Genomic DNA, 23,314 nt, shown 5'->3' on the forward strand with positions numbered 1-23,314 from the left:
TCAAAAGTTTAAAAATTAAATTAAAAATTTTTTTTTTTTCAAAAATGTTTTTAAAAATATTTTTTTTTAACATTTTATACTTAATGATCTCTGTAAATTTTAAATAAAATAACTAATGCTTTGATGAAATATATGAACTTAAAAAATATGTCAATTTTTGAAAAACGGCAACGCCATATTTCCGTTCTCCGCATTTTTTGAGAAAAACTAAAAACGCAGTTTTGTTGGAATCAATAAGAGTAATCGTTAGAGCCGTTTTCGAGAAATTTGCAATACCTCGAAAACCTTATATGGGAGGTATGCGTTAAAATGGAGATATTAAAAAAAAAAAAACGGGTCTAAAAACACACGCACACACGCACAGACCTGCGGACGGCATGACGAAAACCACTTTTTTGATCTTCTTCATCATCGTAATGTTGGTTTTGATTAAAACCTCAATTTTTTTTTCTACACGAAACCAATACTTGCCCTATAGAGCAAGTAAAAATACTGAAAAAGTCCTAAATTGTCAAATCTGAAGAAATTGAACAGTTTTTAATATACGTGACTTCCAATATTAGGTCCGCGAGAATATTACTGAATCACTTTTTCTTATCAGTTCCACTTCTAGTAAACTATTTCCAACTTTAACTTTCTATCGGAGAACTTTTCCTTGAGTTCTAGTACTCTAGTATATTTTTGAAGATCTTAACATGTTTTCGCGTAAGCCATATATTTGCAAGATTGAAAAAACGCTATTAATTGATCACTTCGTTCTTTCCAGTTTCATCATAAGGAAATCCAAACTTAGTCTGAAATTTGCCAAATAGCTTCTAAATTAGTGTGAACTTTTCTTGCAAGGCCTTCTGAGGCCTATATCAGAGATTTCCAAATCATCTACATCAGCGACCTCAAAAATCAGTAACAGTCTAAAAAGGAAAAATGATCAAAAGAGCGCTTCGAGTAGTCCAAAGAGCATCACCTATAAATAATGTTAAAAGTTGATGTAGTAAAGTTCTGAAACAAGGCCCGGTCGTTTAAAACTGATTTGATAGATGTTCTTCTACACAGTAACGGAAGAGTTAATATTCTTCAAAGTCAACCTGATAGTTCTTATCAGTTCGACAAAAATATCAAAAATCAGAACTGTTAAAGCAGCTTTGAAATTGTAGGAAAGGTAATAGTGTCAATGAGTCTTCAACGTCCAAGTAAATTTTCAGACTTCGATAGTAGTTTAATCTTCAACACCATTTAACAGCTGGTTTAAGTGCAGCATTTGCTATCATTATCAATAACCAGGAAATTCTTGGCGGTAGCTAGTTCTTTGGATTCCAGTATTTCTTCAGCAGCTTTTTAAATCATAATCTTACAATATTTCATTGGTCTTGTGAATTCATTTTTCCAGTTCAAACAAATTCTAGGGCTCTTCGGATTGGAGATGGTTCAACTTTTAAATTTGTGGCACTTCATTATTTAAAAAATTTATAGCTTTAGGTAGCTACTAGCTATAAGTTTTAACTGATAAAAAGGCATGCTAAAAAATTCCACAGATTCCAATATAATCAATTCTGTAGCAAATTTTTAGTTTTTTGCCTATTATCGCAAATCAACATTTAATCATCAGATTCTTCCAATATGGCTCAGAGCCAGTGACCTACACTCTTAAATCCTTATGTGTGGGTGGAGTTATGTGGGTGAATGGCGCAGAACCTATAATTTTCTGATGGAATTGATGAGATACCAAACAAGAAAGCTAGAACCCTCAAGAAATGCCTAGGAACCCTGTAAAAAAATGATCCACAAAGATAGTCGGTTTCAAAAACTATTACGTTGCTAGATATCTAGTGCTCTACAATCTTTTAGTGAACTGATCCATCTTATTGTATTTGTCGGAGGACTTATCAGTTCTTAAAGTCGAAAGTCCCAACGTTTTCCTTCTTTAACATTTCACTTTCCCAGTTGCCGTCCTATATAAAAGTCGTATGGCACCAATTGCTGTTTTAGTTTTCATTAAAAGATGCAAACTTTTTTTTCAAAATCATGAAAGATCACGGACTTAAATTCCCTGGTAGATATGTTGATGACAAAAATCAGCTTTGTCAAAGTAGGTACTGTCCCTAAGGAATTTTCTCTTACATTTTCGGCGCCAACCACAACAATTTCTTTACCACTTTCAGCATTTATAAAACAAAAAATCAAACTTACCCAGAACACAAAAAAAAAAGCTTCCTTAACCCATTTAACTTATTCGTTAAATAAATTCAATCCTTTCAAAAACCATCTCCTACAACAAAATCCACAGAAATAACTCAAGAACTTCCATAAGAAAGTTACTCCTAAAAAAAATGATTCTCTTAAACAAATTCACTAAACCTCCCGGCAGACGCTTTTTCCATATAAGGCACAGCATAGCTCCACCTTAGTGACAAAAAAAACACACAAAAACAAAATCCCAAAACTCCAAAACCAAACACACCATTCTTCTCCCATCAGTGCCCGCAATGCCCAATAAATGATCTCAAAAAGTAATATTAATGAAAAAGAATACAAAAAAAAAAAACCTTAAAAAGTAACCCAAACCAAACATCATGCTTCAAGTCTCATGGGCTGTGAAATACCTGACGACAGTCCAATGCAATGACATATAAAACAAAATACTCCAAACTCATATAAGAAAGAGCCTGCATGTATCTGTTTGTCTGTCTGTCAGCCTTCTATAAGAATCTGACCATTCCCTCTCTGACCAACAAAAGCGAGATCCCAATTTTCCGATAAAGATCGCCACTGACACTTTGTGACAAGATACATTTAAGGCCATGTAAAATCTTCTTCGATCAGCCCGTTTTTGGTGGCAAAGGCATTCGCAAATATCCATCAATCTGTGGTTCGCAAAATTGGCAAAAGGATCATGTCATTTGCAAAAATGAAATGGCATGCGCGTGAACTGAAAAACAAAAAAATTAAAAAAAAAAAAAAACATCCAACCACCATGATGATCAGTATGGAGCTTGAAACAAGATCATCAGCCAGCATCTCCATTGTCGATCGCAAGGAGGATCACCTCTTGCGAAGAGAGACAACAACGACGACGACAAATGCAATCAACGTGCGCGCATACCTTAAAAGGTTCATCTCCTCCAACTTGAGCAAGTCTTTCCTTCCCGAGAGAAGCGTGCGGGATGCAAGTGAACCAAACCGACCGAAAAACTCCATCGACAAAACAGTAGCACAAGATCAGCACTCAAGGCAGCAGTCCAATGCACATATAAAAGCCATACTAAGATGTCGCAACTGGAATTCGCAGAATGCTGTTTGCCAAAAATTAATCGCAACTCCTGTGTCCCCCGGGCTAAATATAAGAACCAGAAGCATCAGAGACAGAGCTATAGCAAAGTTGCATGATGATGATGATCATCATCGTGCGATCGAGGAAGCCTCAAGTAATTTTTGTGAGGTTTGAGAGGAGGTTGGCTAAAGCTAAGCTCGCGGGATATCATCATCTTCATCATCAACGTCGTTGTCTTCGTCGTCATCTTTCGAATGCGCGCCTTAATGAATTTTTGTCGCAACCACTTGCTTTGCGATTACCCGGTAAAACCCTTTGCGTCGCACTTTGCGTCGCGTCCTTCGCAAAATAAAAATAAGCAATTCCAATGCACCGAATACGGGGAGGCTTTTATACGTATACTCCCCGGCCTCGTCGCAGGCTGAAATTTATTGACGTCTAGCGACTCGCTGGAGGGCAGCTACTGGCTATTGACGGATGAAATTAAATTTTCGCTCATTTCTTGGTTCTTGTGTTTTTTTTTACGCTTTTCTTCTTTTTTTTTTAATTCTTTTTGCTGATTTTGTTATGCATGTTTATAGGTGAAGTGCGGAGGATAGAGGATCCTTCTCTCTTGTGTGTGTTTGAATATATTTCCCGAAAGGATTGGTGCGCTTGGTGGTTAGTTTCGTTGGTTGGGCGTTCACGCAGCATGAAGTGCTTCAATTATTGCGACGACGCACTTAATATGATCGACGTGCCGAGGAACCCCAATGACAGTAAAGAAGATGAAGATGGACGCAAAAATGAAGAAGAAGATGATGATGGATAAGACAGAAGATATAAATTCTATGTCAACGAAAAGATCACCAATTCAACCTCGCATCGAAGACGCACGAGAGACGCGCATCAAAGATGAAATTATTCATGATGTTGACGCTGATTCGAATGATATTATTGCGCATTGCAGGAAGCAAAAGAATGTTAAGAATGAGTAAACGTCAATTTGTGTTGTTGTTTGCAACTCTAGGCTACTTATTGCAATTGATAAGTACATACCGGAGTATTACGCTAGTATTTGGAAAGGTGTTATTACAGACGTTCATAACATTTCTTTATTAATATTGTCACCATCAATGGAAAAAAATGTCTTCGTTATAGGATTTCATAGAGAGGCTTTGACGTTAACCGGTATAGGAGGAAGAAATTTTTTTAGGTTGAAGGTTTTTATAGGGGAAGAGATATAGTTTTTACTTCGATTTTTTGCATATTCTTAGAAAATCTTGTATAAACTTGAAAATAGCTTTCAAAAACCATATCCCCAAGATCTTAGCAGTGCTCCTGAAAAAATTGTCTAGCTGCTTAAGTCTGAATTTGAACCAAAAAATTGTTGTAAAATAGGGAAAAAGAGTGTTAAACGTTTTTTTTTATGCTCTTAAAGCTTTTCTACAATTTGACTTGTCTCGTAAAATTATCTGGTACCGAATTATTTGATAAAATGCAAAAGTACCAACTGGCTGTACTGTACAACTTGTGCTAAAAAAAGTAGTTATAGAAAAATTATTTGATTTCAATAAAATTGGATGTGTTTGAAAAACAATATCTTAGAAACCATTAGAAGTAGAGAGACAGTTTTAAAGCTGTTATCATTGATTTATAATTTTGAAGGTTTTTTACTTAGATCAATAATACCCGAGATATTTAACAAAAAATTAAAAACCAAGATGGTGGTCAAAAGGTGAATTTTGCAAAGGCGAAATGTCAGGATTTTGGGTTTCGACTAATCGTCAGTCGTAGGAAAAAATGCAAAAAATGAGGTTATTAGAAACTACTCAGTCTCGCATATACAATAATTAAATACCTAAATGCTTATAAATAAAATAAGAAAATCAAAGATTCTCTATCTGAAAGTTTTCCATCAATTTCCTGTCGGAATGTCGAATCGGTCAAAGATGAAACACAAAACTATTATTGGTGAGTGTTTTTGGGTTTCACAGACAAGTTGTCACCCAGTGTACAAAAGTTGTCAAATTAAAAGCAATTGAAGTTTATCTGAAAATTCTTTTATCGCTAACGATCAAATCGCCTCTGATAAAATGACAGAAAATGGTCGATATTATCAACGAAAAAAAAAATGCTCGATTTTATTTTTGAAATGTTATGTTGTTCCGAACAGAAAAGTTTAAACTTAAAAAAATACCGTGTTTGTAAGAAATGTTAGTTGAGGAGGAAACGATATTTTTAATCAAATCATTTAAGTTAAACATAAAGTCTTTTGTAATTTTTCTTCAGCGTAAACTGTTACATAAGTGCTTCTGTTCAACCGAAATACTTACATACATAAGTTTCGTTTTAACAGGCTCTTAGTTATTTTTCTCAATTATTTATCAAAATAAGGTTGATTATACTTTTTAAAAATGTTTAAAATTTTTAGAGAAAATATTTTTTTCATTTTCAAGCATGGGTTAGTTAAGTTTCAAACTTTATTCATTTCATCGACATAATGACTTTCATAGTAATTTTAATTTGATTTTTGCAATATACCAGCCAGATTGTTTTATTATGCAGAAAGGTACTTGGAATGTTTTTGTTGTTTTAAAATTTAAATGGATTATGAAACTTTTTTTTTACTTCAATCGTCAAACTGAGAACATCTTTATAATAATTGTGTGTACCTAGCTAAATAGAATTTTATTGTTTCAAGCCATTCAGTTAATTTACTTTGTGAATTAGTTTAAAACCTTAATTTTTGCTGCCAAATAACCATGATTGGCTGAAAAAGGTATTATGAAAATAACATCAAAAGTTTGCTTTGGGCCAACTTTGGTAGGAAGTTAAAGTTTTTGAAGCAAAATCATGGACATAATTTCAAATAAAATTCTTTTATATGACAATAATGTAAATAAAACTCCCAGATAAATTTCCCTCAAAACTCAAAACCTTAATCCTTAAATCATTTTGCTGAAAAATGACTTTCATCAACATTCAACGTCAAAAAAAAAAAAAACAATAATTACAAATTCATCAAAAAAAACCTACGCATCTTTTAATTCTTTAACCTAGAAGTCTTCGAGATCAATATAAATTTATAAAACCAAAAACAAAACAAAAATTAAAAAAAAAAACCACTTGGCCTACAATCCATTTATATAATAATAAAGAAAAAAAATGTGCGATGATTTAAATGTCCTCGCTTTACAACAAATTGGAGGTCAACAAAGAAACAAGCTAAGTATCATCGTGTCGTCAAGAAAAAGTATCAATAGCTTCAATCTTTCTGTTTTTTTTTTTTTTTTTGTATGCAAATGCATTTAATCGAATGAACAGCTATTTTCCTTAATTAATTTCATATTCTTCTCCTTCTGACACACATACAAACACAACCTAATCAAAATTTTTATAATAAAACATCTTGGTATAGAAAAAAAAATCTGGGTTAGAATTCATCAATTGGAGGCAATATATCGCGACTTTGGTGATGCGAGAATCTGTGGGTGGTTCTGTGTGGGGTTAGATACTTTTTATTAGCTCTGACGCAAATGCAAAATTGCGCGCGTTATTTTCTAATTTTTTTTTCATCTTTTTTTTTATTTAAATATTAATTGCATTTTTCTAATACTAATAAATATTTTTCCTTTTTTTCTTTATAGACTCAAGCACTTGCTTTAACCCGCTCAAAGTCCCCATCATCAACATCATTGGATATTAGTGTGAAGAAGGAGCTTTCATTATCACCACCGCACCATCAACAATTTCAACAGCAACATCAGCCATCATCGCAACAAATGCAACAGCCGTCGCAGTTGCAACAAATCGCTCGCGACACACAATCAGCGTCATCAACATCACTATCGTCGGTTGGTGGTGGTGGCGCTGATGGCGGTGGTGGAGGGGGCAGAAATGATGGTGGTGGAACTGGAAATGGACAGTCAACTGAAAAAAATATGTACTCAATGAAACATCATTTAAACCAAATTGCCCAACAACAAAATCACCAAAATCAAGCTTTGGATCATGAATCCCCAAGTCCACATCATTATGCTAGGAGATCAGCGGAAGCTTCACCTGTACCAGCGATTAATGATCATGCCGGAGTAACAGCAGCAGCAGCAATGGCATCAAGTCATATTAGTGGCGGACTCAGACCACTGTCGATGTCAATACCAAAAATTGAAACTTCTACGCCTACAAGTGAAAATGGTCCAAGTAGCGGGGGAGGCAATAAAACTGGGGTTATGGGAGGTGTAGGAATTTCTGGATCAAGTGTGATAGGTAGTGAGAAAATGAAGAGATCACCGTCAATTGAAAGGCGAGAATTCGATATAACTAAGGGTGAGTGTGCACTTTGATGTCTTTAATAGTTTATATAACGTTTTTAAATAGAAGTTATTAACCCTCTGTCGGCACACGGGTGCGAATTTGGCAGGACAAAAATTAAAAGTTGTCACAAACAAGTGTCTTTATAAAGTTGAAAATACATTTTTTTGAATTGTGACTACAATATTCGAATTCCTCGGAATATTCTACATCAATTTCATATATGATACTCTATAAAATAGTGAGATCGAAAAAAGTTCTAGCTAGGGGAGAGTGGGGCTAAATGTAACAGGGGTAAGAATTAACAGCTAAAAAAAGCGATGTTCCTTTCAATATTAAGAAACGCGTAAAGGAGAAAAATGCTCAATTTTTGCATATCTACCGGCACATTTTCTTCAGATGAAGATTAGACGACAGGGTGAGAAGTAACACTAGTGGTGCCCAAAAAATGCATGTTTGTAACTTTTTTGTTTTATTTTATTTTTGGTCTACCTCTTTACCCGAAAAAGATATAGTGCTGAGTGTTTTTTTGTTATATGCAACTGTGTTTTGGCTCAAATTGCGTGTATATGTTATGTCTCTATCAGTTTCGCTTTTTTTTTTTAATTGATTTTATGTGCCAAATTTCATGCTGGGGCTAGTTGTAACATTTTTCCGGGGCAAGTTGTACCATGTAAAAACCTACCTATACTGAAAAATTGTTTACCTAATATAATTAACAACCCTGAATATGAATGCTTGTAATTGAATTTGTATTTATTTTGAAATTGGAAACACATTTTTGAACCACCACTTGAATTCATAAACCTTATAAAACAATTTATGAATTCGAATAACTTTTATTTAAGACTACTGTCAAATTTTCTCTGGAAATCTTGGATTTGCTCCACTTTTTACAAATTTGCACCAAAATTTCATGACTGAGGTTTGTTTTTATTGTTATTAATTAAAAATAAATAAATATAAACAAATAAAGGTATTTTTCTCTTATTTTTAGTTCTTGGTACAACCTACCCCGGTATGTGTTACACTTTGCCCTGTATGTGGGGTAAGTTGAAACAACACGATTTTTTTTTTGGAAGCTTTATTTTTCAACATTACCGTTATGTTTTGCTAAATTTTTATGATGGATCTTGGAGCTAAAACATGGGTCTTTAATTTAAAAAAGGTCTGGTTGACCCACTTTCAAATTTGTAGGAGAACCATCGATTTTAGAAAAAAGTGTTACATTTGGCCCCACTCTCCCCTACATGAAAAAGTATAAACCGAATTCGCAAAAATGAGGTGTGTCTACAGAGGGTTAAGTTTCAAAAAGTTTTGGAATTCAAATTTGTGTTTTTTTTCTTAAAAAAAAAAAAAATTGAAAAACAGTGAAAAAAAATAATCGAAAATCCTTTAAAATCTTTTAAGTTCTTGTAATTGAACCATTTTTGGTTTCCAACTTTCTCGTAGGCTATAACAGATTTCAACGAAAAGTTTTGTTTAAAAATGTTTTATTAATCTTAGGACAAATTTATTCACACTCCATTATATTTAAAGTCTCTATTAAAAATTAGGACACTGTCAAATCGCTTACAAAATTTAAAATATACCTTTTTTAATTGCGACTTTAAACTTAATGGAGTGTGAATAAATTGGGCCTTAATGCTTAAATAATGGCGAAAAATCAAAACAAAATTTCTGGATTTCTGAAAAAAATTCAAAACTGTTTTTTTTTTTTTTATCAATTTAATTAATTCAATCGGTTCAATGATTTTATGTTGAAACCTTCTTTTTATTATGTCCCTTAATGCTTTTTTAAACATTTTTGAAAATGGCTAATACGATTTTAAACTACTTGTTTCTTCTAAGACTTTGTTATACCTAATGAGGGCCAAAATTATTTAGGTGGTAAATTTGAGTTCCAAAGCCTGAAATTCATATAACTAAAAACCACATAAAAGACAACTATTTTTGGTACCTCTTTTTTAAACTTTTACACAATATTCTTCATTAATTTTTATATGACTTAACAAAAAAAATTAATAATATCATTATTTATAGATATTTTATTAAAAAATGTCCCAAAAAATAAAAATATGACGCATTTGTACCAAAATGTCTTAAAGTGTCAACATTTTAATCATCTACCGTGCAAATGCCACTGAGAGCGTTTTTTAAATTTACATTTGCTACACATACTTTTAAAGATAAATGCATTTAAAATATGTATTGTATATGTTACAAAGTGAGTTCCACTTTCATTTATAAACAGTAAAAAAAAGACCACCTAAAATTTGGTAGATTTCTGCCAAGATCACTTCTGTCTTAAATTAAGCGGAAATCCACTTAATTTGAGATGAAAATTTCTTATTTTTATGATAATATGAAAATCCTTAAATTTTTTTAATAATAAGAAAATTTTCATCTTAAATTAATTTTAGACAAAAGTCATCTTGGCAAAAAATCATGCTGAAATCCGCTTAATTTAAGTTGGTCTTTTTCTCCGTGTAGCGTACATCAATCAACCATCATTCCGGGAACGCTTTTTGCTGGATATATTTAAATTGAAGTACAATTTTTTTGATATTATGATCAACAAAAAAGAAAATGTTATCCTGTTTGTGATGTTTTTTTTTTTCCTGAAACACCTTGTGCATACTTCGACTCAACTTACTGTTCCTTGATTAAAATTATACTTTCCTTACTGTATTTGATAATGAAAGTGCTGTTTTACTTAAGGTCGCAGAGTCGTTATATGGCTTAAAAATGGAATTTAATGACGACACCATACATGCGGATAAGCACGCAAACAATATTTTCAGATACAAAAATCAAGTGTATGTTTTTCATTCCAAAAATATACATAATGACTGCGCACCCAGTTTCGTGTGTCTAACAATTTCTCTTAGAAAATGAATCTTAAATGTATAAATCCCAAATCCAGACAACGACTTATCCCAAACCTAATTTCACTTTAGTTTTTTTAGGGTTTGGGTATGAAGTAAAAAAGGGTGGTAAAGTAAAATTATTCATTCACACACACTTAAAAAACATAATCCCACAATACTATACACGTATATTTTGCACTTTACAACAAAAATGTTCAATTTTGAAAGGGTTAAAGATGATTTAGAAGGATTATTAAGATTGTGAGTGAGGAAGAAAATTGGATTAAAAGGGGACTTCCATCCAAGAAAAATGTGATTTTTAGAGGAGTTTATTAATTTTATAAGTCGAAACAAAATTTTGATAGAAAATCCTTAAAACTCAAGACAAATTTTATAAAATTGTAAAAATTGAGAATTGGCAATTTTTTCAAAAATTAAAAAAAAAAAAATCGATTATTCTGAAAATTCTTGACTACTTATTGGGGATGTAGAAGTAAAGACAAAAATTGCTTTGAAAATTTATCAATATTGAAATACCTACAAAAAAAAAAAATATCGATGTTATCGAAATAGCTATATTTGGATTTATCGATTTATCGATATTTCAAAAATCAAGTAATTATCGACGAAAGTTCCCAAAATTTTGATTTCTTGGTAGGTAATTACAATCGTGATCGTTTGATATTAAGTATCCTTCGAATTTCAAATCGTTTAAAATGAGTCCTTTTTTAACTGATAAGTTAGAAATAATGATATCGATCACATGAAACATGATCTACTTCACACGATAAAAAATGCAAACGATCCTTAAAACTGTCAAACATTCTCTTTCAAGTAAAAAAAAAATCTTTTTCTCCTTTTATCCTTTACGTACAATTATTTTGTGTACATTAAAAAAATACAAAAATTTAATCCTTTCTCAACATCGTTGATTACATCATTACGAGAGGAAACAAAAAAATTTACTTTACGCAAAAAAACGTTTGTATCAAGGAATCAAGTTTTTTTTCTTTTTTAATTCACAGTAACATGAACCTCTACGTGATTATAAAAAAGTAAATCCACGAAGTCCTTCCGAATTCAATTTAACGCGCAACAAATTCAAACTAACATATACTCACAACATTTTTCCTTCCATGATGTAAAATAATATTACAAAGCCGAGCCGACCCGCTTTGCTATACCAATTCCTGTTTCAGTACTTAAACAAAAAAATTTTTGGATATATTTTTTTTTTCTTCTGTCGAATACAACACACAATTTATACTTTATACGTTTTATCCTTTCAAATCCACTCACATACACACACACACACATACAATCAAAAAAAGGATTATATTATGACGTCAAAATAAAACTGGATAACTCGTTTTGTGTTTGTATTTCTCTGGTCCCGCAGTGTCTTATATTCCTTCGTTCTCGTCGTGTCGTCCCTTGCTCCTGCTCCTGCTACTGCTACTGCTGTGCGATTTTATCAGGGGTAATCCCATAATCCGAAAGCTGGAAAATGTTCGTTTATTTTAATTCAAGAATGTGGGGTCACATTGAATGGATATAGTATGTTTGTGTATGTGTGTGTTTATGTGTGATAGGAATGAAGCAGCAGGCTGTGACAGGATATAGTAGGGTTTAGGACATGATAATAGTCTGAGATTTTTAACAACTTTTATGATTTTAAGAAAATATTATAGAACCTTGATTTTTTTTGACAAAAATTTGCTAACTAGGTACAATGTGAACAACTGATTGGTATAAATTCTAAAACTCAAACTCTTCATAATTTATATTGTAAATAAACTGTTTTGTGGCCAAAAAATTTTTTGCTTATGGAATGATTGGTATAATCTGGTCTAATGATTGGTATAAAGATGTATGATTGCTAAAATTGGCAAAAAAAAAGTGGTTTAAACCAAAGATATAGTGCTGGAGAGATACAAAAGAATCTCAAAAATAATAAAGACTGGTCTAATGAATGGTATAAACATGATGGTACAAATCTATGAGATTTGCTTTTGTGTGATTTTTTTTTTCTTGAAAAATGGCAAAGCTTCACCATGAAAACTCTTAAAATAAATGAAAGGCTAAATGTTGATAAAATACGTTTGTTTGATTAAACATTGAGTGGTATAATTTGGTATAATACCTAATTAATATGTTTTATTGTTTAATTACTTCAGAAATTAACTCAAACTAATTTCAAATCAAAAGTAATTGTAAAATGGTCTGATGGCTATACTAAAAATTTGTTTTAATAAATGGTATAAAGAACAACAAAAATGATTAAAATGTATGCTTATTGTCAATCCTGATTGTCTACCATAAGTAATCAAAATAATAAATGTTACACATTTCAAGGGCATTAAAAACTTATCAAATATCATTGTTTTCCTGTGGAGTGTCTGGTATAAAATCGTCTAACGATTGGTATAAGGATGGCAAACTGTTAAAATTGGTAAAGAGATTAGTTTAAAGTAAGAATTAAAAGATATAAATTGGTCTTAAAAATTGTTAGAAACTGGTCTAATAAATTATATAAATAAAGAAAACAGCTTAACACCCACTTGAAATGCTTCAGTTTTGATAGAAATTGATAAACTATGCTCCTAAAACTTCAATAAAAATACATGTTTGCTGTTATTTTTTATTGGTATAAAATACAAAACCCAAAGGAATGCATACGTATTCAAATTAAATCATATCGCACACTCATATGTAACTTTAAAGTTGTCAAATATCTTTATTTTCTTTTATAATGATTGGTATAAACTGGTATAATGATTGGTATAACCTCGTATTATTGATAAAATTGGTCAAAAAATAGTATTTATTATACTAGATATGAACTGGTGTAGAGCTACATAAACAAAAAAATATTTAAATTATTTGCAACGTTCAATCCTAGACGTTGAAGGATTTCCTGTGCTCTACACATCTCCATATACATAGATGGGATTTGGATATAATTTTTTTTTTTCGTTGTTGTATGTTCTGAGCTGAGCTGTTTTGCCTTTTTTTTCCAAAGAAGGAGAAAAGGGTGACGGATTTGGGTTTAACAACATTTGTTGCTTGCTGCGAGAACTGCGGTATTAAGTCCCTAAAGAAGAATTAGGTTTTATAGGGTATATAAGAGAGAGAGGGTGGCGTTAGTTGGTTGGTTTTGGTTTGGTTCGGGGAGTAAAAAGGAGTGATATCCATCCTCATCGTTGTCATCTTATCCCAATCACACAGTCAGCCTCTCATCTTTTTGCTCTACATATAGAAAGATACACTAATTTAATACACGAGAGAGAGGAGAATCTATCTTGTGTTATATTTTTTTTTTTTGTGTTGTTTTCTTTGCCAAAACTTAATCCATCCGTTCTGAGAGTTTAATCCAAGCAACAGCATGGGTTAGAAGAAGGATGTTTCTCTCCGCATTTGGATAAAGCATCCGTGTTAAATTTCAATCCGTAAAAGTTTTTTTTTTCATTTTATCATTTGGTTAGGTGTGTATTTCTTCCCTTTTTGCTTCTTCTTGTTTGTCGAGGAGGAAAATAGTATTAAATTTCCAAAAAAAGAAAAAGGAAGAAGACAGAGAGAAGAGACAGAAATGAGACATGCGGATATTTTTAGAGTTCAAGGACATCTCTCTTTCATATTCATATGTATGCATGCAGAATTATGGATTACGACAAGAGTTTGTTTTTATGGTTTTTGGTCTTGGGATATATTTTTTGTTATACTCGTAGAAGCACGTTATTTCAGTTTTGGGGGAAAGTGTTTATGAATTATGATGGTTTCTAGTTTGTGTTGCGGTAGAAACACACGTGATGTCAGGATTAAAGCTTGATATGAAATTTTTAAGGTACGGTTCTTTTTTTGGAATATGGAAGGCAATTGAACTTTTTAACACCCTCTTTGGGTTTAGAAGCAATAGTTAACATGGAATCAGTTTTGACCATAAAAAGAGTTTTTTTTTGAAGGAAAAAGTGTCATTATGTCAAATTAAAATAAGTCCTAATGAATTTTCGGTTTAAGTCATGGAGTACTCCAAGTCAATAGAAATAGTTAGGTACTATGGAGTACCACAAGGTAGATCTGTAGGTCCAATTTTGTTAACTTTTGATTTGCACGCTTTATACTGCAAACAGAAGACGTGACGAAGCAACAAAAGCGTAATGTAGCTTAAATGGGTTTACACGAAGTGTAAATTTGTAGATTTAAAATTGAAGTTCTACTCGAATTAAAGCTTTTTAGTTGCTTTAAGTCGGTTACTGAGAAGTTTTGATTGGTTTGAAGCTGTAGCATTGTGTAGTTTTTTATTTGTGATAAGTGAGTTTAATTTTACAATTTTATATTAGAAATATTAAGAATTTGAACAATTTCGGGAAGATAAGATCTCTGGAGAAAAATAAAGCTTGAAAAATAGAGTGGTCCAAGTTTCGAAATGAGCAGGAAATTGGATGTATAGAAGAGGAGTGTGAAAAATCGGTCTCTAATAGGAGCTGAACAAAAAAAATAATCTGGTGACTACAAACTTCGAACATCACTTTTTGGAGCTTCATTTAAAGAAAAAAATTATCAAAAATCCATAATAATTGTGAAACGTGATTAGTATAAAAGACAAACCTTACAAAAAAATCATGTTACACATCTTAGAAAGCATTAAAAAGCTGTCAAATACCATTTTTTTGGTTATTTAGGGACTGGTACAAATTGGTCTAATAATTGGTATAAAGATGTCTGCCTGTAAAAATCAGTAAAAATATTAGTTTTAACTCCAGCTCTAGTTGTACTAAAAAGACAGGCCTCAATGTTAATAAAAATCTAATCGAATAAATGGTATAAAGTGTGAAAATAGCTTAACATCATCGCGAAATGCTTTAATATGGCTCAAAAAGATTTAAAATGAATTTAATTGTGATATTTGATTGGTATAAAAAATTTCAACGTCTGAGCCATAAATGTTCACAAGAAATCATGTTAAACATCTAAGGGACATTGGAAAATTAACAAATATCGTTATTTGGTTATAAAGCGATTAATATAAAATTGTCAAATGATTGGTATAAAGATGTTTGCTCAATAAAATTGGTGAACATAATAGTTATAACTGTAATTCTAGTAAAAATAAGACATTAACAGGCCTAAATGTTGAAAAAAAAACTGGTTTAATAAATGGTATAAAAAAAGAAAATAGCTTAAAATCTTAGCAAGATGCTTAAATATGGCTCAGTTTTATTAATCTCAATTGAAAAATGAAGATATTAGACCAATTCGCTTCCTAGACAGCAGGGTATACCTGGACGGTACCCAAATTACCTAAAAATCTTGCCTATCAATAAATCCAAACTTCAATAACTTCAGCATTTGCTGATCTCAGCTTTTTCCTTCCATTCAAAAAGGTTTTCATTAACCTTTACTCAGTGGAGACCACCGAATCAATTGTTTTTTTTTTTTTTTTTTCAAAATTTCATCCTCTAACACTCATATGCTTGCGAGATATATGAAGTTGATACAATCACACATTGGTCACTCACATGGCTCTTATCCCTGAGTCCTTCCAGTTTAAAGTTTCATCCTTCATCCGCTGCTAAAATACCGTGTGTGTGTCTCTCTGTCTATCTATCTGTCTGACTGTCTGTCAAATTGCAAATCTATACAAAAGCACACATCAGATCACCCTCTCGGTGCAAAATCGCACGGGTGAAGAGTTTTGTATTGAAATCCAGCGGATTAAGGATTTGCCGCATTCGTCGACGACCTACCATCAAACTCTCTCTCTCAATATTATAAACCCTCTATATACGCTCACTCACAAGAGGATATACGTAGTATGCTAACCGACCCACTGCCACTATACAATACTCACTCATAGAGATCAGAAATGTGCGGGTGGCACAGTGGCAATTCACACAGCCAGCAAAAGTATTGTGAGAGATGCTTTTATCACATACTCGAACCCCATAACACCACTATTCACTTCTTCTACGGTGTAGGTACCCATCACCACCCTTACCAAGAATTATACTTCGAACTCGAACTCTCTTGCAATACGAATACGACTATACGACGACGAGTGCGGATTTTGAAACACACGTTGACATACATTCAATGGGTTTGCTTGCATTTGTTTGTAGATTAAGCTTATGCCAGAAGGATTGCTGCACTCACTTCGACCTATCTACCCTACCCCAGACCCTCGCTTTACCCACCTATCTACCCAATCTCTGTACCTACTGCTACATAGTATATGTATCTTTTTTTAATAAAAAAAAAAAAAGAACATAAAGAACTTTAAACTCTCAATCTCTCTCCTAACTGTATTGAATCCAGTTGAAATCCAGTATAGCAAATGTGTGTGCAGCATGCAGAATTATATAGAAAAGTTTGTCCTGAACGAATTCTCTTCAAGCCCTCTTTTGCCAAAAATACAAAAAAGAAAAAAAAATATAGTAAAGATGTGTACCCTACCCGATTCATACGAATAGCCCACCTCAATCTGGGTGACATAACTATAGCTGGCAATAGCATAAAAACACCCTATGTTCAAGGGTAAAGTAGAGCATCAGCATCAGGCAGTTTTTCCGGTATAATCGCCACCCGGTTTTCAAGCCTTCTAGTTCTAGCCATAGGATTCGTTATGATTTTGAATACCTTCGACCGAGATTCGGGATTCTCTTACTGTGATGGTAGAAGTACATTTCATTTTTCACTTGATAATTCTATGATGTTGGCCCCTGAAGGGGTATTGTATAGTAACCAGAGAAATGTTAGAGTTAAATAAAATGTTTCTTTGAAAAAAAAAAAAAAAGTACAAAACAAATTGGTGAGATTTCAACTAAAAAACTCTTTAAGCTGAATAGCTGAATGATGCCTAAAAGCTTTAATGTATTTGCTATTTTCTTGGAGAAGCTGGTACATCTTTTCTTTCTTTTTGTATAACCCTGAATCATGGATTAGAACTTGGCATTCGATACTGATTTTGCTGAATTGCTGAAGAATTTTCTAGGAAATTTTTTTTAAATTATATTTTTAAGGAGAACTGCATCTTCCGATAGTATATTTTCATCAGAAAGTGTGAATTTTATATCCAGCAAAATTATGGATCTCTTCTATTTTTGCTGAATCAATATACACACAGAAATAAGAGCTTAAATTACTACGTCTTGAGGCTGTTAATGTATAAAAATACGATGCAACGATTTCATTTAAAAAAGTCTTTGGCTGAATTGCTGAATGATACATAAAAGCTATTATTGATTTTCTTGGAAAAACTGAATTAATGAGAAGATGGGAGGTCTGTCTTTACTGTTCCAAAAAAAATTTAAGCTAAGAAGTTATCAACCTGAATCTTTAAATATAACCTGGCATTTGGTAGTGATTTTGCTAAATTTCTGAAAATTTTCGAATTTCAAAATTTCCAAGAAATATTAATTTAAAGTGCATATTTTTTTCAGGAGCACTATAGAACTATATTTTGTGATCAATAAGTTTGAATTTCAAATTCAGCAGAATTGTGGATATCTTCCATTTTTGCTGAATCACAATAAAAACAGAAATAACAACTTAAACCACTAAGCCTTCAGACTGGTAGTGTTCAGATATGCGATCTATGAAAACACTATCGATATTTTCGACAGATATTGATTTTTAAATCGATATTGATTTGGAAGTGCATTTTGGGAAAAATTGGTTGGAACCTACAATTTTTTACCGTGCCAATAAAATATGCATTTTTTCATGGCAGTTCTCTTTGCGCTTTCAGATGGTTTTTTGTAACAAACAATATGAACAAAACAGTAGAAATTGATACAATTGCATATAATACATTTAGCTGAATCGCTGAATGATACCTAAATCCATGGATTGATTTTTTTTGACAAGCTGAATTTTATCCAAAATTTAAAGGTGACCTTTCTTTATCTTTTTTCAGGGTTTTTACCTTGTGTAATCGTTAATCTTCTATAAGTTCTGCAATGTTTATTTTGCTGAATTGCTGACAAATCTCAAATTTTAAAAGTTTTTCGTAAAAATACCTTTTTCAGAGTGTATGGTAAGTGCGATGGACTGGTCTGGGTTCAAATACAACCTCCACCACCTAAAAATTTTGTTTCCAGAAGTACTGCAAATTGCGAGAAACTGAAAAAGTCTCCAGGGGTACCTACTATTATCTTGAAAAAATGAATTTCTGTTCGTATTCGAGGCACACAAGAATGATTAAAAGTTGATAGACACTAGGACTTGCTACTTTCAGGGGTCACAAAATTATTTTTTAGAGGCTTTGCTTTTTCCGCAGAAGAGGTTGTGATCATGGGTTTTCAATTCAGCAGAAATTTGTATTCCTTTAATTTTTGCTGAATTACAATATGCACACATTAAAGTTCTTGAAAGTGATAATCGCTGAATCGACTTTAGATCCAAACATGTTTTTAAAAAATCGATAAATTTGCTATCGATACTAACAAATGATATCGATTTTGATTTATCGACACACAAAAATTATCGATATTTTTATCGGAAACAAATAATAAATATCGATTGTGAATTTTAACTAAACATTCGAAAAAACTTTCAAATTATCGATATAATGGTTTTAAATTTATCGATTATTTCATGTTTCGTGAGAAAAATAAATATTATTCTAAGTCTCTACAAGCTTCTATGCCACTGTTAGATATGTTTTAACTTGATTGTTAGCGCAATATCATACAACTTGTCTAGATGGTTCTTTCGATTCATCTAAACAAATCCTAAAGCCTGGAGAAGAGTCCCACACTCTCTTTCGCTATTCCCTGAAAATGTATTGAATGGCTGGAAAGATATGTTTGCCATTCGCATGTAATAGGTCTCAACTAATCCTGGATAGATGTGTACTCGTATCTAGTTCTGTGTATATTATAAAATAGACGAAAGGACGACCAACGATGACTATATTCAAGCTAGCTTTAGTGTGGATGGTAGTAGTACTCTGGGGCAACTGCTCTGTGCTCAAAATATACAAATGCAAATGCATTGATATTTTTGAAGGTTAGAAACGATTTTCTAAAATTAACACAAGAGAAAATAGATGAAATTAGGGGAGGAGGGGGAAAGAGGGGGAAAGAGGGAGTAGGTGTAGTATAGACATCAGAAGGATGAATCCTTTTTTTTTTTTTTTTTTTCTGTTTTTGGTGTGTGCGATGGAAGAGTCTTAAGCGTTAAGCGCCATTCAAAACCCATATTGCGAGATGATAAAGAGACATAAGGAGCATGAGTTCGAGAACCGGTAGCCTCTATATAAATGTTGAGCTACTGGCTGTGCTCTGTTGCTCTGAACTTCACAAATTTTCTAGACAAAGCGAGTGTCGGGGGAGATATAGATATAGATAGAGAGAAAAGAGACATACACACCAGAGAGTGAGAGTTACGGCGTAATTCGTGGCCCAAGGATTTGTTCCATAATATAGGTGATTCAGTGTTTTTAGGTTAGAAAACCCCTTCATATAGAGTTACAGAGAAACTATATATGATAGAGAGATTTGTATTGGGGGACTCTGAAAGGTAAAAGCATAGATATACCTGTGAAACTCTTCTATATGCTTATATTTGGGAGAAAGGTTTCAGGGATTTGTCGAATGCTTTGCATATAAACGTGCGTATTATAAACGGATTAAATTTCTAGGAGCATCGAAGGCACTCACGTGGCAACTGTGCTCGATTATTATTACTTCAATCCAGTGTGCCAGGATTTTCTTGTGTCTCTTGTGATGATGATGCGATGGTGAGGATGATGATTTTGGTACCCTGGCTGGGTCCAATTGGGTCCTTGTATTTTACTATGAATAAAAGGGGTTAAATGCGTAGGTTTTGAATGTGTGTATCTATATGCGTTTATCTTTTTTGTATGGGGTCACCCTTGCTCGCCCAAACATATGCAACACCCATCAGATCCTATAGAAGAGGTTTATATTTATTTGGAGAGATTTTTCGTCATCGTTGTCGTTGTCGTCGTCGTCGCAATGCAATCCCAGATTCAATGGGGGATTTACTTTTCGGATATGTCAATGTGATAATAAAAGGGGGTTTTTGGGAAAAGTATAAATGGTATGAGTTGTCTGCTTCTGTAGAGTTGGTATTGCTGGTATGGTTTTTGGATGAATGCAAATGAAAATCTGTTCGTTTGTCTCTCATGGATGTTGTATAAAGAGGTACCTTCATAGGTCGTTATAGAGGCTAAAGTTTAAGTAAGTCGCTTTCTCTATATCTTTCTCTATATGTAGGGTAGGATGGTATAAGAGTGCGCGGTTGATAAGAGTGCGCAAAGCGATTTTCTACGGTTTGAAAGGGAATATAAGACTAAATGCACTTATTTTGGAAAGATCTAAGTGAGTTTGATCTGCTGTCAAAATTTCATGCAAATGTGTTTGTAAACAGAGGTGCTAGTTAAGTTTAAGTTTTTTAGCACTTTTTTTTCCAATTTTTCTTGCCAAACAAATTAAATTTTCCGCTTAACAACAAAAAATTACAATAAACAAAGTATGGGACATTGAAAAGTCGACAAAAAGAAACATTTGAGGAACACGTAAGATTGGTCATAAAGTGCATTGTGAAATACATATATATTCTTCAATTACATGTCTGGACGTGTAAGAGTGCGCACCATGATGATGTATAAGAGTGCGCGGGTTAAAAGAGCAGTAAATGCTATCCAAGGCTTCAAAATAACTGGAATTTGTCCATATACCAGCAAACAGCAGCTAGAAAAAGCGATTCCAACCAAAAAAAAAACCAAATACAAGTTTTACAAAAAACAAGCGAATGAAAGTAACTAGGAAATATTGAAATTTTCTCGGAACCATTAATCGAAGACTAAATTGATTGTTCCTCATGCAAGGAGTGATGGATTGAAAAATACTCTGTTTATTTAAAGATAGGCAGTTTTATTTGCGACTTTTGTGCGAACTTACACCTGTACGCAGCTGCGCACTCTTACAAACTAAGCCGCGCACTCTTACACAATAGGATGTATAAGAGTGCGCAAATGACCTAACGTGGTATTTTGTTTATAACTTTTGAATTCATACGTTTTTGTTACCAGTTTTAAGTTTTTTTTGTTGCTTTGATTATAAACTAAGAACTATATATAAAAAAAAGTAGTTAAATTCTTTTTGTTATTGTTTTATTAGGTGTTTTGTCTAAAATGCGCACTCTTATACCACCTTACCCTATAGATGTGGATAGGGAACACAATTTCATTGCAAAATGGATGAAAAGAAGAGAGAGCATTTCGAGGATTTCATTTAATACACACACAAACATGGAAAACAAGAAAATGAAACAAATTGAGTTCTTGGCGTTGCTGTTGGCACTAGGTTGGAGATTTCGCATTCAACTGGTTGCAGATTTTTCGAAGTGGAGGATTTTGATGTTGTTGTTTATTTTTTTTTTTTTTAATCCTTGTATTCTTTTTCGGACTAGATATAGAAGTTGTTAAGGTGTTTTTGAGATTTTACTTAGTTTTCTTTTTGTTTTGTATTAGGCTAGAGATTTAGCACTGGACATAATACAAGTAGGTATTTGTAAGGATGCTAACATTCGAAGATATAGAACTTCTCGAGATATTGTAGACCAGTTATTTTTTTTTTTTTTACTAGACCATATAATTAGAGAAACTCAAAATTCATCTTCCTTAGCCATTTCATCTGGAAGTCTCAAGACCATATTCAATGCTTGATAATGGGTCGCCGAAAACACACATAAGTTCCGATTTGGTTGAAAAATTCCGTGTTTTTATACAAATATTGATTTTACGAAAAAAAACTCGCTTAGCACTTTGAAGAGTACATATGTAGGTACATGCACATATGTACATATGTACAAAAAATAATTTTTAAATTTTAAGAATGTTTTCCCAGTTTTTTTATCATAAAAAAAATAGTTTTTCCTGTCTTCCTTATAGTCCTTTTCCAGATTAGAAATTTTCCATTAATTTATACAATTTTACCGATTTAAGCAAAAACCACCTTATTTTATCGGTTTTTTTGTATGAAAACGTAAAAAATTAAAATTCTGAGACTAGTTTTTGAAGAAGTTTAACGAAGTTTCTGAAAACCTCAACGAAACTGAGAGTTGTTAAGGTCCTATAGCGTTTCAATAGAGTTTCTATAATTATAAAAGTTTAGAAAAAAAAAAAACGAAGGAAGCAACTTACAATTTTTTAGTCTCGATAACTTTCAAATAGAGTCTTAAAGTAGTGTTTCTTTTTATTGCTTGATTAACATTACATGCTATGATACCACTGAGTAGAGAGTTCTCTCAAAATCGATTCTTCAGATTCTTGAGACAATATTTCAGGTTACTGATAAAAGTACCTACCTGGGTTTAAATTTTTGAAAAAGAGTTCCTACTATGAGTTTATTTGTACATTATTTTGATATTATTTAAACTTTAGTTAAGATTTTAAAAATATTTTTTTATGAGGATCATTTCCAAAAACCTTAGCGAAGTTATGCTAAAATTCAAAGATTGCTTCTTTTAAACCTTCCAAAACAAAAATGTTGCTGAAACGTCACACAACATTTGAAAAAGGTGTTAAAGAAGCTCAGTTTTGTGGAAATAATCCTCATTAAAATGTATGTGGAAAAACTATATAAGACATCGAAGCTTATAAGCTTCGAAATTTGGTACTTAGAACTTATAAGTTCTAAGTAAGAGATTCTGTAGAGATTCTATAGTTTTATAATACAAGTCTTATCGAAGTTGAGCAAAAACTTTTGACCAAGCTGATATAATTCGTTTTTAACTTCGTTAACAATCTTTGTAAGACCTTACCGAAATCCTCTTTGAACATGCTATAAATTTTTAAATGAATCTCTTCAAAGTATCTGTTTCATTTGACTTCTTTCAGCTTCTATAAGTA

The 23,314-nt window shown here is 32.4% G+C and overlaps 1 protein-coding gene across 2 annotated transcripts in view; it reads left to right on the forward strand.

Moving 5' to 3' along the window:
* Window positions 1–23,314, forward strand: part of LOC129913045 (uncharacterized) — a 131,079-nt gene that overhangs the window by 47,776 nt on the left and 59,989 nt on the right. The window contains exons 1-3 of one of the 2 annotated variants that reach the window (XM_055991429.1): window positions 6,297–6,479; window positions 6,669–6,756; window positions 6,898–7,579. In XM_055991429.1, the coding sequence (XP_055847404.1) occupies window positions 7,033–7,579 (547 nt within the window). In that variant the 5' untranslated portion in view covers window positions 6,297–6,479; window positions 6,669–6,756; window positions 6,898–7,032. Of the gene's footprint in view, window positions 1–6,296; window positions 6,480–6,668; window positions 6,757–6,897; window positions 7,580–23,314 lie in introns of those variants that run through there. The other variant, XM_055991418.1, reaches the window with a different exon arrangement.

Source organism: Episyrphus balteatus, chromosome 1 (genome assembly GCF_945859705.1).
Source record: "Episyrphus balteatus chromosome 1, idEpiBalt1.1, whole genome shotgun sequence".
NCBI lineage: Eukaryota > Metazoa > Arthropoda > Insecta > Diptera > Syrphidae > Episyrphus > Episyrphus balteatus.